We start from the raw sequence: 16,433 nt of genomic DNA, 5'->3' as shown, positions 1-16,433 counted from the left end.
AGAGACTCATCTTAAACCTGAAGGCACCTTCAGATTGAAAGTAAGGGGATGGAGAAATATCTACCATGCGACTGGATGCCAAAAGAAAGGCAGAGTAGCCATACTTATATTGGACAAACTGGACTTTAAAGTAAAGGCAGTAACAAAAGATGAAGAAGGCCATTACTTAATAATTACAGGGTCTCTACATCAGGAAGAGCTAACAATTATAAACATCTATGTGCCAAATTCAGGAGCTCCCAAATACATAAAACAACTAATCACAAACAGAAGCAATCTTATTGATAAGAATGCACTAATTGCGGGAGACTTTAATATCCCACATACAACAATGGATAGGTCAACCAGACAAAAAATCACTAAAGAGACAATGGATCTGAATGGCCCACTGGAACAGACAGAATTAACAGATATATTTAGAACTCTGCATCCTGAAGCTAGAGAATTCACTTTCTTCTCAAGTGCACATGGCACATTCTCCAAGATAGATCACATACTGGGTCATAAAACAGCCCTCCATAAATACAAAAGTATTGAGATCATACCATGCATACTTTCAGATCACAATGCTTTGAAACTTGAAATCAACCACAGAAAGAAGTCTGGAAAACCTCCAAAAATGTGGAGGTTAAAAACTACCCTACTGAAGAATGACTGGGCAAACCAGGCAATTAGAGAGAAAATTAAAAAATATATGGAAACAAATGAAAATGAAAACACAACAATCCAAACTCTCTGAAACGCAGCAAAGGCAGTCCTAAGAGGAAAGTTCATTGCAATCCAGGCCTATTTCAACAAACTATAAAAAGCACAAACTCAAAACCTAACAGAGCACCTAAGGACACTAGAAAGGGAGCAGCAAGAGCACCCCAAACCCAGCAAAAGAAGAGAAATAATAAAGATCAGGGCAGAATTAAACAAGATAGAATCCACAAAAACAACTGAACAGATCAATGAATCCAAGAGTTGGTTTTTTGAAAAAAATAAACAAAATTGATAAACCTCTAGCTAGGCTCCTCAGAAAGAAGAGAGAGAACACTCAGACAAAACCATGAAGAAAAATGGATCTATTACAACAGATCCCTCAGAAATACAAGCAACCATCAGAGACTACTATGAAAAATTATATGTCAACAAACTGGACAATCTAGAAGAAATAGACAAATTCCTAAATGCACATCCACTACCAAAATTCAAATGGGAAGAGATAGAAAATCTGAACAGGCCCATAGCCAGTGAAGAAATTGAATCAGTAATCAAAAATCTCCCAACAAATAAAAGCCCAGGGCCGGATGGATTCCCAGGGGAATTCTACCAGACATTTAAAGCAGAGTTAACACCGATCCTTCTCAAGTTACTCCAAAAAATAGAAATGGAAGGAAAACTTCCGGACTCATTCTACGAAGCACATATCACTTTGATTCCTAAGCCAGACAGAGACCCAACAAAAAAAGAGAACTAGAGGCCAATATCCTTAATGAATATGGATGCAAAAATACTCAACAAAATATTAGCAAATCAAATTCAACAGCATATAAAAAGGATTATCCATTATGATCGAGTGGGATTTATTCCTGGGTTACAAGGCCGGTTCAATATTCGCAAATCCATCAATGTGATACATCACATTAACAAAAGAAAAGAAAAAAACCCCCATATGATTCTGTCGATAGATGCAGAAAAAGCATTTGACAAAATACAACATCCCTTCTTGATTAAAACCCTCAAGAAAGTTGGGATAGAAGGAACTTACTTAAACATCATAAAAGCCATTTATGAAAAGCCCAAAGCTAATGTTATCCTCAATGGGGAAAAACTGAGAGCTTTCCCCCTGAAATCAGGGACACAACAGGGATGTCCAGTCTCATCACTGTTGTTTAACATAGTGTTGGAAGTCCTAGCATCAGCAATCAAACAACAAAAGGAAATAGAAGGCATCAGAACCAGCAAAGAAGTCATCAAACTTTCACTTTTCACAGATGACATGATACTGTACATGGAAAACCTGATCAACTCCACCAGAAGCCTTCTAGAACTGATCAATGAATTCAGTAATGTTGCAGGGCACAAAATTAATGTACAGAAATCAGTTGCATACTTATACACCAAAAATAAGGCAACAGAAAGAGAAATCAAGAAACTGATACCATTCACAATTCCATGAAAAACCACAAAATACCTAGGAATAAATCTGACCAAAGATGTAAAAGACCTGTATGCTGAAAACTATAGAAGACTTATGAAGGAAATTAAAGAAGACAGAAATAAATGGAGAAACATTCCGTGCTCATGGGTCAGAAGAATAAGCATTGTTAAAATGTCATTATTACCCAAAGCAATTTACACATTCAATGCAATCCCCATCAAAGTTGCACCAGCATTCTTCTCAAAGCTAGAAGAAACTATCTTAAAATTTGTATGGAACCATAAAAAACCCCGAATAGCCAAAGTAATATTGAAGAAGAAAACCAAAACGGGAGGTATCACAATCCCAGACTTTAGCCTCTACTACAAATCTGTTGTCATCAAGACAGTATGGTACTGGCACAAAAAAAGACACATGGACCAATGGAATAGAATAGAGAGCCCAGAACTGGACCAACAAGTGTATGGCCAATTATCTTTGACAAAACAGGAAAGAGTATCCAATGGAAAAAACAAAGCCTCTTCAATAGGTTGTGTTGTGAGAGCTGGTCAGCAACATGTAGAAGAATGAAAATAAACCACTTTCTTACACTATTCACAAAAATAAACTCAAAATGGATGAAGGACCTGAATGTGAGACAGGAAACCATAAAAAACCTAGAGGAGAAAGCAGGAAGCAGCCTCCTAGACCTCAATCGCAGCAATTTCCTCCACGACACATCCCTAAAGGGAAGGAAATCAAGAACAAAAATGAACTATTGGGACCTCATCAAGATAAAAAGCTTCTGCACTGCAAAGGAAACAATAAAACAAACTAATAGGCAACCGACAGAATGGGAAAAGATAGTGGCAAATGGTGTATCAGATAAAGGGGCCAGTATCCAAAATTTACAAGGAGCTCACTAAACTCCATACCTGAAAAACGAATAATCTAGTGAAGAAATGGGCAGATCTGAACAGACACTTCTCCAAAGAGGACATCCAGATGGCCAACAGACACATGAAATGATGCTCAGCGTCACTCATCATCAGGGAAATACAAATCAAAACCACACTGAGATACCACCTCACGCCGGTCAGAGTGGCTAAAATGAACAAATCAAGAGACTATAGATGCTGGCGAGGATGTGGAGAAATGGGCACGCTCCTCCACTGTTGGTGGGAATGTAAACTGGTGCAGCCGCTCTGGAAAACAGTGTGGAGGTTCCTCAAAAAACTATCGATAGAACTCCCTTATGACCCAGCAGTAGCACTGCTAGGAATTTACCCAAGAGATACAGAAATAGTGATGCATAGGAGCACATGTACCCCAATGTTCATAGTGGCACTTTCTACAATAGCCAAATCATGGAAAGAGCCTAAATGTCCATCACTTGATGAATGGATAAAGAAGATGTGCACTCATAGGCCTAACAGAAGAAACCTAACAGAGGACCATAGAGAGGGAGAGGGGAAAGAGTGTTGGGGAGAGAGAGGGACACAAATCATGAGAGACTATTGAATACTGAAAACAAACTGAGGGCTGAAGTGGGAGGGGCGGGGGAAGGGGGGTGATGGTCATGGAGGAGGGCACTTGTGGGGAGAAGCACTGGATGTTATATGGAAACCAATCTGACAATAAACTATTATTAAAAAAATAAAATAAAAAAACAGGGGTGTCTGGGTGGCTCAGTTGGTTAAGTGTCTGACTTCAGCTCAGGTCATGATCTCCCAGTTCATGAGTTCAAGCCTCGCATTGGGTTCTATGCTGACAACTCAGAGCCTGGAGCTTGTTTCAGATTCTGTGTCTCCCTCTCTCTTTGCCCTCCCCCCCACTTGTGCTCTCTCTCTGTCTCAAAAATAAAAAATAAAAAATGAATTAAAAAAACAATGCAAACAGCATTGAAATTATTTTTATCAAAAATGCTTAATTTGAATCTAATCAAGTCAAGTCTAACTTCTAGTTTACAGAAATGACAGGTGACAAAAGAACAAGTTAAATAACGTTCTAAGAAGAAAAGACATATACAGAATGTTTTGTTAAACAACTGACTGTTTCTTCAACAAATTGATGCCATGAAAATAAAAAAAAAAAAGAAAAAAAGGAAAAAAAAGAAAAGTGATGGTAGTAGAAGATAAAAAGAAACAACAGATGTAAGAACATAATAACGTAATGCAGGGTCCTTGACTGGATTCCGGTTTGATTAAAAAAAAAAAAGTTATAAAGGACATTTTTGTGGGAAAACTGGGAAAATTCAACTATCAATTGGGTGCTGGATGAAAATTGAGATTATTAGTGTAAACTGTGTTGAGTGTGACAAGAGTATGGTGATTAGCTGGGAGAATGAATGTTTATTTTTGGATTTGTGTAAGAAAGTATCTGGGGGAGTCTATGTCATGACCTTTATATTTGAAAATGGTTTAGCAATAAAAATAATATACATATACACATGTATTCCCACACATATTTTAAAATCACATAGCTATATACCTCCACATATTTTAAACACACAGACACACACACACACACACATACACAAACACTCTTTTTAAACGAGCAAGATGTTAACAATTGTTCAATCTAGATGGTGGGTTACGAGTATTCACTGAACTATATAATGTTTAAAGTTTTTCATAAGTAAAACGGGCGCCTGGGTGGCTCAGTCAGTTAAGCGTCCAACTCCTGATTTCAGTTCTGCTCATGATCTCATGGTTCGTGGGATGAGCCCCAAGTCAGGCTTTGTGCTATCAGCACGGAGTCTGCTTGGGATTCTCTTGTCTCTCTCTGCCCCTCTCCCATTCCCACGCATTCTCTCTCAAAATATATAAATAAACCATTAAAAAAATTTTTTAAATATTTTATTTATTTTTGATACAGAGAGAGACAGAGCATGAGAGGGGGAGGGTCAGAGAGAGAAGGAGACACAGAACCGGAAGCAGGCTCCAGGCTCTGAGCTAGCTGTCAGCACAGAGCCTGATGCGGGGCTCGAACCCACGAACGTGAGATCTGACCTGAGCCGAAGTCGGAGGCTTAGCTGACTGAGCCACCCAGGTGCCCCTAAATAAACTTTTTTTAAAAAGTAAAAGAAAAATATAGAATAACAAAAAAACAAAGTGATGAAAATGATTTAACGCCGGTGCCTGAACAAGGCCCAGGGCTGCTGAAATTAATTACAAAAGTTACATCTTCAAAAGATAAGTGTCTGCAAAGGAAAAGGTCTATTTCAGTTCTTGGTGTTTTGTTTCTGTGATTTTTCAAAATAGAATTAGAAACTGAATTATTCTTTTAATGCTCTCACCTGCTGCCCTCCTTCTAATTTCTTGTTCAGCTTCTGCAGTTGGGTAAAAATCTGGAGGTTTTCTTGCTGTAGCTTCTGCTGTTCAGCCAGACACTTTAACACCAGCCCGTGCAATCTCTCAACCTCTTCCTGCAGAGAGCTGCAGGCACAGGCAGGCGTCAGCGGCGCTCCCTTCCCAGCACAGGTCACTGCAGGACTCAGCCGAGGTGGCTGCAGAGAGGAGAAAGAGGTCACAGGTGCTTCTGCCTGCTCATCCCAACTCCCCAGTCCAACCTGCCTTGAAATGCTACTGGATTTTACTTTTAAGGTAGCAAGATGAACTGTGCATACACACGAAGTACATGCAAGAGAAACAGAAAGCTGCGGCATTACAACAGCAGCCATTTCTCACATTAACAGCAAGAGAACTCCGCGCCTCAGTCTCTAGGATGCTAAAGTCAAAGAACAACCCCATTTTAGAGAACTCTGCAAACAAATTTAAAGTGCACTGCTATCATCCCATTTAAAAATGCTGAAGTGGGGGAAGGCATAATTTGGTTTCGTACAAGTCTTTCTGACCACAGTGAGAACACTGTGACCCAAAGGGCCAATATTCATGAAATATAGTGGATCACAATTTAGAAGAGATGTAATGAGAGGTGTTGGGTAAACAGGACCACCAAAATAATTCAAGAAAGCTAACTGGTAGAGGAATGTAAATGTTCACCTTAAAATTTCAAAGGTTTTATTACACCTTTTCTAGTCTGGATTTCTCTCCCTTCTTTTATAATAAACTTTGTTTCTAAGAAGGGTCAGCAAATGATAGACAAATCTGGCCTATTGCTTGTTTTTGTAAATGAAGTTTTATTGGAACACAATCATGCTCATTCATTATGTAATATCTATGGCTGCTTTTATGCTACAGAGTTGAGTAGTTGTAGAAGGGACTACATGGTCCCTAAAGCCTAAAAATAATTATTATGTGGCCCTTTATAGAAAAAATGTGGTGATCCCGGGTTTACATTTGAGGTATTTACCCAATTGGATTTCTACCAAGGTTAGGCACACAGGTGTGGCTCCCTCAAGAGATGATAAGCATGAGTTCTTCCTCATATTTAGAGCCCCCCAAATACACTAACAGTGTCAAGAAAAACTGAGTTTGAATTTTGTAACTTTAATTTTGGTACTTCTGAGGCAAAGAGCAAAGAAAGACAGTCCTTTGGTGTAGAGAACGGTTAGCGCATCAGGAACGTGAAAGGGTCAATACTTTTCCAAGGCAACTCAGGTAAGCCTAGGGCAAAAGCTTTAAGCACTACCGAGGAGACAGCATGATGACTTGATACAGGGCAGTGGGAGATGGAGGAAGCTAGAGAAGACAGTGAGGCCAGGGGAAGCGGAGAGAGCTCTCTGGGGACCTCGCTCTGACTCAAAGGCCCTATGTTCAGTTACCCAGGCTCCGGCTGGGGGCTTGTGCTCCGAAGCAGCTTCAGAGGCCACTTTGAGTCCCTGCAGCTCTTCATAGGGCAGGGTGTCTTTCTCAGACTCTGAAAAAGCTGTTCTTAGTGGAGAGGGGCTGTCAGGCATGGGGATGAATTCTGCATTTTCCAGCTCCTATGTATAAGACAAAGAATCTCATCAGTTCTGTTTGAGCCATCTATTCTCTTTCTCCCCAGTTCCCACCTTGCCATAGCTTTCACTCTGCTGTGACATCAGCACCCCCTAGTGGGGCTCGGCAGTTGTGTGTACAACTCCGCTCACTGGACCTGTCAACAGTAGGACACCGCTTCCTCAGGGAAGTCACAGCGATTGGAATTCAAACTCAAATTCAAGAACATGGTTTGGCATGCGTGGCACATCTCCCAGACACATTTATTCTACACGGGCTATTCAGTGAGCTGGGAAGCTCGAAGGTGATGGCCGTGAGGCCAGTGGCCAGGCGGAAACCTTAGGTACAACAGTGTACTGCTTCCTCCATTCATAGTCCTCACTGGCTATCAAGTTCAGTCACCTTACATGGGAAACTTTAAATCTCTAGATTTTTTTTTTGTAAAAATGTAAAATTTCACAAACGACAAATACTCACTGTAGAAAATGAAAAAATACAGATGGGCAAAAAGACCAGCAATTCCATCAGTCATAAATAAGCACTGTTAAAATGAGCAATAAATACTGTGTTCAATCTTCACAGCAGATATTCTTCTATGCACTACATATTTTCTAAGAGAATGGGGTCCCGGTGCACAGGTATTCCATCTTTTCCTGCCCAGCCATATGTTGTAACTGACTTCCCATCTAAATATACTCCAACAGTTTTACTGTCTGCACTTCAACTTTCATAACCTATCTCTCTACTGCACAACATTCCAACTGCCCCAATATTCCACTTTTACAAACAATAGTACAAAATCGCTAAGCTTAATCTGCACACGTGCATTACAAAGCCTGCCTGCAAAGAAGGTTTTATTAATTTAAATTCATTTAATACCAGTTTGAGAACATTTTGTGTGTCTTCTTGTCAGGAAGGAGAAAGAATTAGAGGTTTGGTAGTTTCGTTCCAGCTGGAAGTCAGAAACCTCGATGCCTACTGCAAAACACTTAATAGAGCGTGGGATGCAGAGAGATTCCACAGCTCCTTTCTAGTTGCTGTAAAGAACCTGCTATTTTATCGAAGATATCTCTGCCAAAGGAATTACCTTTCGAAGCCAGCCAGGGCAGGAGCTGCTGGCCCCACTAATGATCCCCATGGCCTCCGTGGGACTGACTAAACCTTCCATTCCTCGGTCTGCTTCCATTGTTCCTCGGAAGCCTCCGCTTGGATCAGGAGTTTCAGATTCCTGCTGACTGTCCTCCTCTTCTCCCCCACCGCCGCCGCCTCCTGGGCTAGCGCTCTGAACCACTGACAGATACACAGCACAGAAAGAGAGAGCCTTGCTAGGCAGCAAGAAAGATTTACCATCTCACAGCCCCCCCTAGCCCCTGGAAAGCTTCCTAGAGTCGCATGAAGTAATAGCAACAGTGTCAGATATTCGGGACTAAATTTGTAGTTTTTATACAAGGTATTGAATATCAGTATCTTCATAATGATAATTCACTTCTACATCCCAAAAGTACTCATTTCTGTCTGTAGCAGATTATCAATGTTCTAAAGCACCCGTGAACTGCCGCCCCAGCTGCAGCTCACTGAACCTACCACCCATGCTTTAACAGACCCAGCCAGACTCCAGCATTCTCCACCAAGGCTCGGCAAGGTTTAACATAAATACAAAGTACTTTCACATTTGAGCCAAACACCTCTTAAAGCTGCCAGATAAACTCACCACTAACTTCCTTTCTGGAGAAGTCTTCAACCATTAAGCTCATTAAATTTTTTTTATAATGATTTGTAAGAATTTTAAAAATGTGATGGCTGATTCTTTCATATCATAACTTTCCAAGTTTCATATCATAACTTTCCAAGTTATCTTAAAGAAGACTAGCTGACGTGTAGTCAAAAAGTGGAATGAAATTTTAATATGGACCAAAAAAGCACATTTGCTAAAGCTAAAAAAGTGCATAGTGTATTCTAAAGTTACACATAAAGGGCCATTTATGGTCACCAGCTGCAGCAGCGTGCAGACGGACTGTGTCACACTGTGATCCCACTGATGCAGCAGAACTGGAGATGCCAACAAAAGCTCTGAAGCTTGTTTTAAATGGCTTTTAAAATTAATGTTACAGTTGAAATATACAAAAAACTATTTTTAACACGTATTAAGTTCTGACACCTAACAAAATAAAACCTGAATCTACCACTCGAAGAACTAGAACTGTACTTTCCAATATGGTAGTCACTAGCCATATGTGGCTATTTAAATTTAAATAAAAAGTTCGGTTCCTCAGTCACAGTAGCCACTTTTCAAGTGCTGGACAGCACACTTACAGAACATTTCCACCGTTGCAGAAAGATTTATGGGACAGCGCTGAACTAAAACATTACTTGTATCACATCTGTCTTGTGAATACCTCCTTTCTCTGGCCTCCTACCTAGATACAACTACTGATTAACTCTGTGTTTGTCATTTCTTTATATATATGTATTTTTAAGTCTATTGTGAAAGAGAGCGAGCACATGTGCATGTGCGTACAAAGGGGCAGAGAGGGAGAGAGAATCCTAAATAGGCTCTGCATAGTCAGCGCAGAGCCCAATGTGGGCTTGATCCTACAACCTGGAGATCATGACCTGAGCCAAACTCAAGAGTTGGACACTCAACTGACTGAGCTATCCAGACACTTCTATCATTTCTTCTTAAAAAAAAAAAAAATCAATCCCATACTTAATATATCTTTAATCAATATATTAACTTATCTTGTTTTTTAACTTGATAAAAAGGCAGACAGTCTGCTGCAACTTCCTTTTTACATTTCACATTATGGAACTATTTGTAGCTGTTCATTTCTACTCTTGTATAATATTCCACTGGATGGTCAGAACACATCCAACCAACAAGTATTTATTGAGCATTCACCATTTGCTGGGCATTCTCCTAGGTAATGTGGATAAAACTAATGAATAAAAAAAGACAAAAATCCCTGCCCTTATGTAGTTTACATTTTATAGCTAATTGATACGTGCTTTTACTCTTATTTTTTTCCACTAAATACGGTTCCAGCAAAACAATGCTGTAAGAGAACAGCTGTGTTTAGCAAAAAGATATTTTATCATTTGTGACAGATTATTAATAGGCACAAATACATGCTGAGCAATAGATTACTAAAGGAAACTAATAAAAGGTATGGTGTGTGTGTGTGTGTGTAACCTAGAGTTCAACAGGTCTAGATCAGACTTTCAACTTTCTTTTTCTTGGATTAATCTGCTTTTATTCTGGGTCTTTGTTTTGAATTCAGGTTCTGAGACATCAAAGAGTATAGGTACTTTAGAGCAAATGGAAAACCAAATAGGAACAGAGATTTAATTTCCTGGCATAGTCCTAAATAACAGAGAACCATGCAAAAAGCAGCCAGAGGAAAACTGTCAGAGAGCTTTGGGCTGATTCTCTTAACCACACTGAAAGTCTGGCCAACTTTTAATTCTGATGGCCTGTTTGGAGGAACTATTTCTATAGACTGGAATAACCCTGGGAATACGATGTAAATGAGAGGAGACAGAACCCAGAGCCCCTAGCATGGTAAGAAAAGAAACAATACATAAGCCACTTTACAATGCTGGGCAAGCCACTTAACTACTTCCATATGCTCGGTTGGCAAAGACCTACTTTCCCTCTGACCACAATGTAATAAAAGTCATAACTTATTGTGAAATCCACACAAAATACAATCCTCCCTCTTGATCACCCTATTCCTCATTTCCCAGAGATATTTCCTATTTCCTTTTTTTGGAGACTGCATGGAATCTAACCCAAAGACCCACAGCTCAGAAAAACCACTGGTACCTGAGACACTGCTACTTACCAGTTCCAATGGATAAGCCACTGCTATTGGAACGGATGGTCTTAGAATTCAATACTTTCTCTGAGGAAAAATATTCAGTAGGTAAGCATTGTAAACAGCTACAGGCAGGAAAAGTGAGAAGACTAGAATAGGGAATTAATATACGAGATAACAGCTAACCTTCACTCCAGGTAACTTTTTAAATACTTACTGTCCTAGATATTAAAGTACCACTAGCCACTCTAACTGTATCTATTATGTAAAGTAGCAATTCTTAACTGCTCTTTGGAATTAACTGAGAAGATTTAAATAGTAACAACCTAGGTCCCACCCCAGAGATTCTGATTTAATTTGTCTGGACAATGGGATTTCCAAAAGCTCCCTGAGGGATTCAAATGTGTAGCCAAGGTTGTGAACCACTGATCTAAAAGAATGGACCTGGGAACCCTCATATGGGCTTTTATAATTTAGTTCATAACAGAGTAATCTTTATGCAGAAAACAATTATGATTTAGTTCCTTTTTTTATTTTTATTAAAAAATTTTTTTTAACATTTATTTATTTTTGAGAGACAGAGCATGAGTGGGAGAGGAGCAGAAGGAGAAGGAAACACAGAATCAGAAGCAGGCTCCAGGCTCTGAGGTGAGAGCACAGAGCCTGACGCTGGGCTAGAACCCACAAACTGTGAGTGAGATCATGACCTGAGCCGAAATTGGACGCTTAACCAACTGAGCCACTCAGGCGCCCCTAGTTTCCTTTTAAAGGTGTACGGAGTGTTTCTCTCAAAAGCATGAAGATAGGCAACAAATTAATTAGTGGACAACTAGAGAGAACAATTCTATGGCAGAGGCAGAGCCCAAGTTATCATGTTAAAAAATGGTCAGAGGTTGCAAATGACCAATCTCAGGAAATAACAGTGTTCTGTTCCCACCATAAGGTATGGTGTCACTGTTAGAAGACTTAGAGGAAAAGCTTCTTTTCTTCATGACACTTCTGTTTCTAAGAACGTTGACCATCAGTACTTCCAGTGTGGGTCCACCTTCTGTCAAATCCATCCTAACCCACACATATGAGACACTTACCAACAATGAGAATGGTGTGCCAGCCACGGCAAGATAGGTCCGGGACATGATGCAGAGATCCAAATATAGGTCGAGGCCATGAGGTGCAGATATCAGAGCCATGTGGTCTCTCTGTGGGGGTCATTGCCAGGCGACCATTACCACCATTACCCCAGGCAAAAATGTGATTATCTAAGGAAAAAAATTAAACAGCAGATAGCTTAACAGAAAAATGACTTCTCTACTCTTTGGGTTTCCCATCTTTATGCCCGAGTGTTTGAAAGATTTCCCACTATGTACAAAACAAGGGAAAGTTGTCTATTTCCCTGAACAAAATCTAAATGATTCCTGATGCCAACCTGGAAAAAATGACCACGTCTCTATGCACTGCCATCCATTTCTCCATACATCCATCCATTTACTCATTCAACAACTTTTTTTGGTCATTCAACTACTTATTGGGCACTGATTCATGACATGCACTGCTGGACATGTGGGAATACAGCAGTGAATCAAACAAGCTCACTGCCCTTGTGGAACTGACATTCTAGTCAGAGGAGACTGATCAGTCAATACGTACCAAATACTTGTGGCAGTCCTAAGTGTTATGAAAGGAGATACATGGTAAAGAAAAGTGGAAATAAAGAATAATAATGAGGTAGCATTACTTCAGATAGGGTAGTCAGAGTACTTGTCCACACTTGAACAGAGACCTGACCGAAGTGAGAGAGGGTTATGTGGATATGCAGGGGAAAAGCTTCCCAGGCAGAAAGAACAGCAAGTGCAAAGGTTTTATGTGAGTATCATGAACAATGAATAAGAAGGCCCCTATAGCTAGAGCAAAATAAGGGGGGAACAGTGATCAGTAAAGAGATCAGGAGGTAGTTGGGGTCCTGGTCATGTAGGGCCATGCAGGCCACTGTAATGGCTGTTAGAAGTTCTAAGTGTAGTAGTAGGTATTTAAAGGATCCATCAGGCTATCAGGGGAAGATTCAACTGCAAGGGACCAAGGGTGAGCAGAGAGACCAGCTGTGGTAGTGAAGGCGGGAGGTGGTCGGATGTATTGTGACGATAATAGGATTTGCTGCTGAATGGGATGTGGGGAATAAGATGAAAGCTGTCATTTAGTGATACAGGAAAGCTATAGGAGGAACAGATTGGGGAAGAAAACAAAAAGTTTTATTTTGACGAAAGTAAGTTTGTCTGAGACACCTGTAACTTCTTATCCAAATCAGAGCATTTTTTTTAATGAAAAGGGGGTACTATTAATAATTAAGGCTGGATAATAGGCATGAATGAAGACTGACCTGGAAAAACTGGGCTCTAAAACCACCATATCTTTAGACATTTAAGTCCAGGGGCTGATGAATAACCGAGCCTGGAGTTCAGGGGTGGTGATATAAGCTCCCAGTGGTAGGGGGAACTTAACGTAATAAGCTCACTTGGGGAGTGAGGGGAGACAGAGGAGAGACAGAAGGATTGAGCAGTTCCAGGTATTCCAGGACTTAGAGGGGTCCTGCTATTGGACACTGTCCCTAGATCCCTCATGTGTATACAACAGGCACAGACCAAAAGAAAACAAAGACATCTTAGATCATGAGCAAAAAAAGCTGAAATGAGTCCAAAGACAAGAAGATGAAATGTGATTTGTTGTTTCCCCAGTCACAAGAAAGAAGTGGCTCCAATTAGTCCAGAAGGTGATAAAGGAAAAAGAGAGAGGAAAGAAAGAAAGAATGTAGAAGAGGGAGGGGAATAAGGACTAGCAGAAGTGGCCGTAAAGAAGAGAAGTGGGTGGGGCGCCTGGGCAGCTCAGTTGGTTTGGTTAGGTGTCCAACTCTTGATTTTGGCTCAGGTCATGATCTCACAGTTCGTGGGTTTGAGTCCTGCACTGGGCCCCACACTGTAGTGCAAAGCCTCCTTGGGACTCTTCTCTCTCTCTCTCTCTCTGCTTCTCCCCTGCTCATATGCCCTCTCTCTCAAAATAAATAAACTTAAAAAACAGTATTGAATAATTCTTAAAACATTTAACCAAAAAAGTTAAAGTCAAAAAAGTAGGGACTTACAATATTAACTTTGCCAGTATTTAGATATCTATTTTTTTTAAAAAACAATCACCATGTTGAACACATGAAAAGTTAAGGAAGCTCTATATGTGTAACAATTAGATACCAACTTAACAAAAATAAAAAGTGAATGTATGATCCAGCTATATAAATAACCAGTCTTGACCTCTTTCCCAGTCAAGCATTAAAACAGAGCCATCCACCCAGAAAGCTTGAAATGATGTGTCCAGACTCACCATCAGTGGCAGCAATGGTGAACTCATCACCGCAGGAGACCCTGATCACTTGCTTCCCACCGAGGGGGCCTCCCAACAGGTTGATTCCTAGACGCTTCTTGTAATTCCCAACGCCCAGCTGTCCACATTTATTGCAGCCAAAGGTCAGCAGCCGGCCTCGTTCTGAGAGAGAAGAAAAACAACCAGGCACAAATGGGGCATGGAGTAGAGGGAACACGCAGCCAATGCAGACAGAGTTCCATGGACTAAGCTTCTGGTTGTTAAGCGTATACAAATATAAAGCTAGCCACACAACCTTGCATCTAGGACAGCTAGAGTATCTAAAACTAATTAGACTCTGAAAGTTACTCAATACCGTATTTTCTGATACTGTATTTTAAATGTGGAAAATGGATACTACCTGACAGATGGTACTAATTTAAGGCAGCAGTTTTCTGGAATTATTGGCATGGCATTCTAATTAAGGGTTGTATTGATTGTGCATTTATAATAATAAAAAAACATCCACTTGATTTCCTAATTTGTTAATGAGATATTACTGGATGCCGGGGCGGGGAGGGGGGGGGGGGGAACAGGAGAACGTATATAATTGTTAAGAAGAGCTACTACTAGGGGTGCCTGGCTGGCTCCGTCAGTAGTGCGTTTGACTCTTGATCTCAGGGTTGTGGGTTTGAGCTCCAAGCTGGGTGTGGAGATTACTTAAAAATAAAATCTTAAAAAAAAAAAAAAAGAAGAGCCTACACTTGACAGAATGAAAGAGCAGGAGCTACTGAGTCCAGTGTAAAAAGTTGTAAATCAACCCACCATCAATAGCAGCTGTGTGAGTCTTGCCTGGGGCAATTGTACGAATCTTATAGAAGGACAGCTGTTTGGCCAAGGTAAAGGAGGTTGTGTAGGGAACTTCATGATAGGCCTGAAACAAGATAAAACAAAGCAAATACTCATTAGGTAAAAAACGAAGAGGTAGCAGAGAATGTTGTTATGGTGACCAAAAGCCCTTGCAAGCAAATCTGTTACTAAGTAGAAGATGCCAGGTAGCTTTTCATCTCCAACAAAATACAAAACGGAATAAGCTCAATATGTAATCAGAGAATTTAATCAGTATATGAGACAGCACTTCCTGACAAAAGTTTCAGATTCCTAATCTAACAGTATGTAAAACATGAACTTTCCATCCCAGAAAGTATCTACATGAGAATACAACCATGGATACTAACCTTGGGTACAGACACTGTATACCTAACAAAGGCAGGGCAAAGAATTAAAATCTTGACACTCTCCAACTCATAATGTAATGTTTCATCGAATTTCATCTGTAAGGCAGTGTTCTCAGTGTGTTAAAACCCATGTTCCCTTTAGCTTAGTATTAAAAAACTTCTCTCATGTAAGCTTAAAATTTTACAACAAACCCAATGTTATAATAAAACCCAAATCAAGTAATGGTAATTCTGAATATGCCTTTTCAAACTATGCAGACACCCTTCCCAGACTTGTCCCAAATTTGTACTCTCCCATTTTAGAATCATTACTTCAGAAATTACTTAAAAATTCTTATCTTTTTCACTGAATTAGGAAACTTTTTTCTCTTGATTCTTTAAAACATGACAAAAACTCACAAAATTAACACAAAGAGGAGACTAAGACTTATTGTGAATTTCATGACATCCTTGAATTGTAATTGTATTTACTAAGCCTGTACAGGATCAGTGGTTTGGGAACAATAAATCTAAAAAACTCTCCAGGGAGGGCATACATGAAAATATGTTTCTTTTCATGTTAATTATCTTGTACCTATTTTAGTGATAGGTAGAACCTGAGTTCTGTCACTTGATTCTTTGTAATCAATTTATTTGTTGAAGCATCATATACTATAAAATACTGTACAGCTTGAAAAATTTTCTGTATGCATATAAATGTAAAACCACCACTGCCACCCAGATCAAAACATAGACCATTTTCATGATCCTTGGATCCCTTCTGTTAATACCCATGCCCCTCTAACCCAGAAGTAATCACTACTTTGACTTCTGCTCTCATAAGTTAATTTGCCTGTTCTTAAACTCCATATAATTGGAATCATATACTATGGACTCTTTCATGGCTGGCTTCTTTTGTTGAACATATTAAATAATGTCTGTGAAATCTATTCTTAGATAAAATTTCATGGTCACTAACCAAAAGCATTCCCAAAGAAATTCCAACCTAAGAAAAGTCCTGACAGTGTGGTGAGGACACGAAGGAGGG

General features: G+C 39.8%; 1 protein-coding gene across 1 annotated transcript in view; it reads right to left on the bottom strand.

The window, feature by feature from the left end:
* NEK9 (NIMA related kinase 9) overlaps positions 1-16,433 on the bottom strand; it is a 42,691-nt gene that overhangs the window by 6,487 nt on the left and 19,771 nt on the right. The window contains exons 15-21 of the mRNA XM_029950850.1: positions 14,994-15,102; positions 14,190-14,351; positions 11,912-12,082; positions 10,851-10,910; positions 8,096-8,298; positions 6,852-7,013; positions 5,424-5,633 (exon numbers count right to left, since the gene is read on the bottom strand). Of these exons, the coding sequence (XP_029806710.1) occupies positions 5,424-5,633; positions 6,852-7,013; positions 8,096-8,298; positions 10,851-10,910; positions 11,912-12,082; positions 14,190-14,351; positions 14,994-15,102 (1,077 nt within the window). The remainder of the gene's footprint in view (positions 1-5,423; positions 5,634-6,851; positions 7,014-8,095; positions 8,299-10,850; positions 10,911-11,911; positions 12,083-14,189; positions 14,352-14,993; positions 15,103-16,433) is intronic.

Source organism: Suricata suricatta, chromosome 9 (genome assembly GCF_006229205.1).
Source record: "Suricata suricatta isolate VVHF042 chromosome 9, meerkat_22Aug2017_6uvM2_HiC, whole genome shotgun sequence".
In the NCBI taxonomy this organism is placed as follows: Eukaryota; Metazoa; Chordata; class Mammalia; order Carnivora; family Herpestidae; genus Suricata; species Suricata suricatta.
Note: the sequence above shows the minus strand (reverse complement) of the source record. Positions and strands in the feature narration are given on the sequence as shown.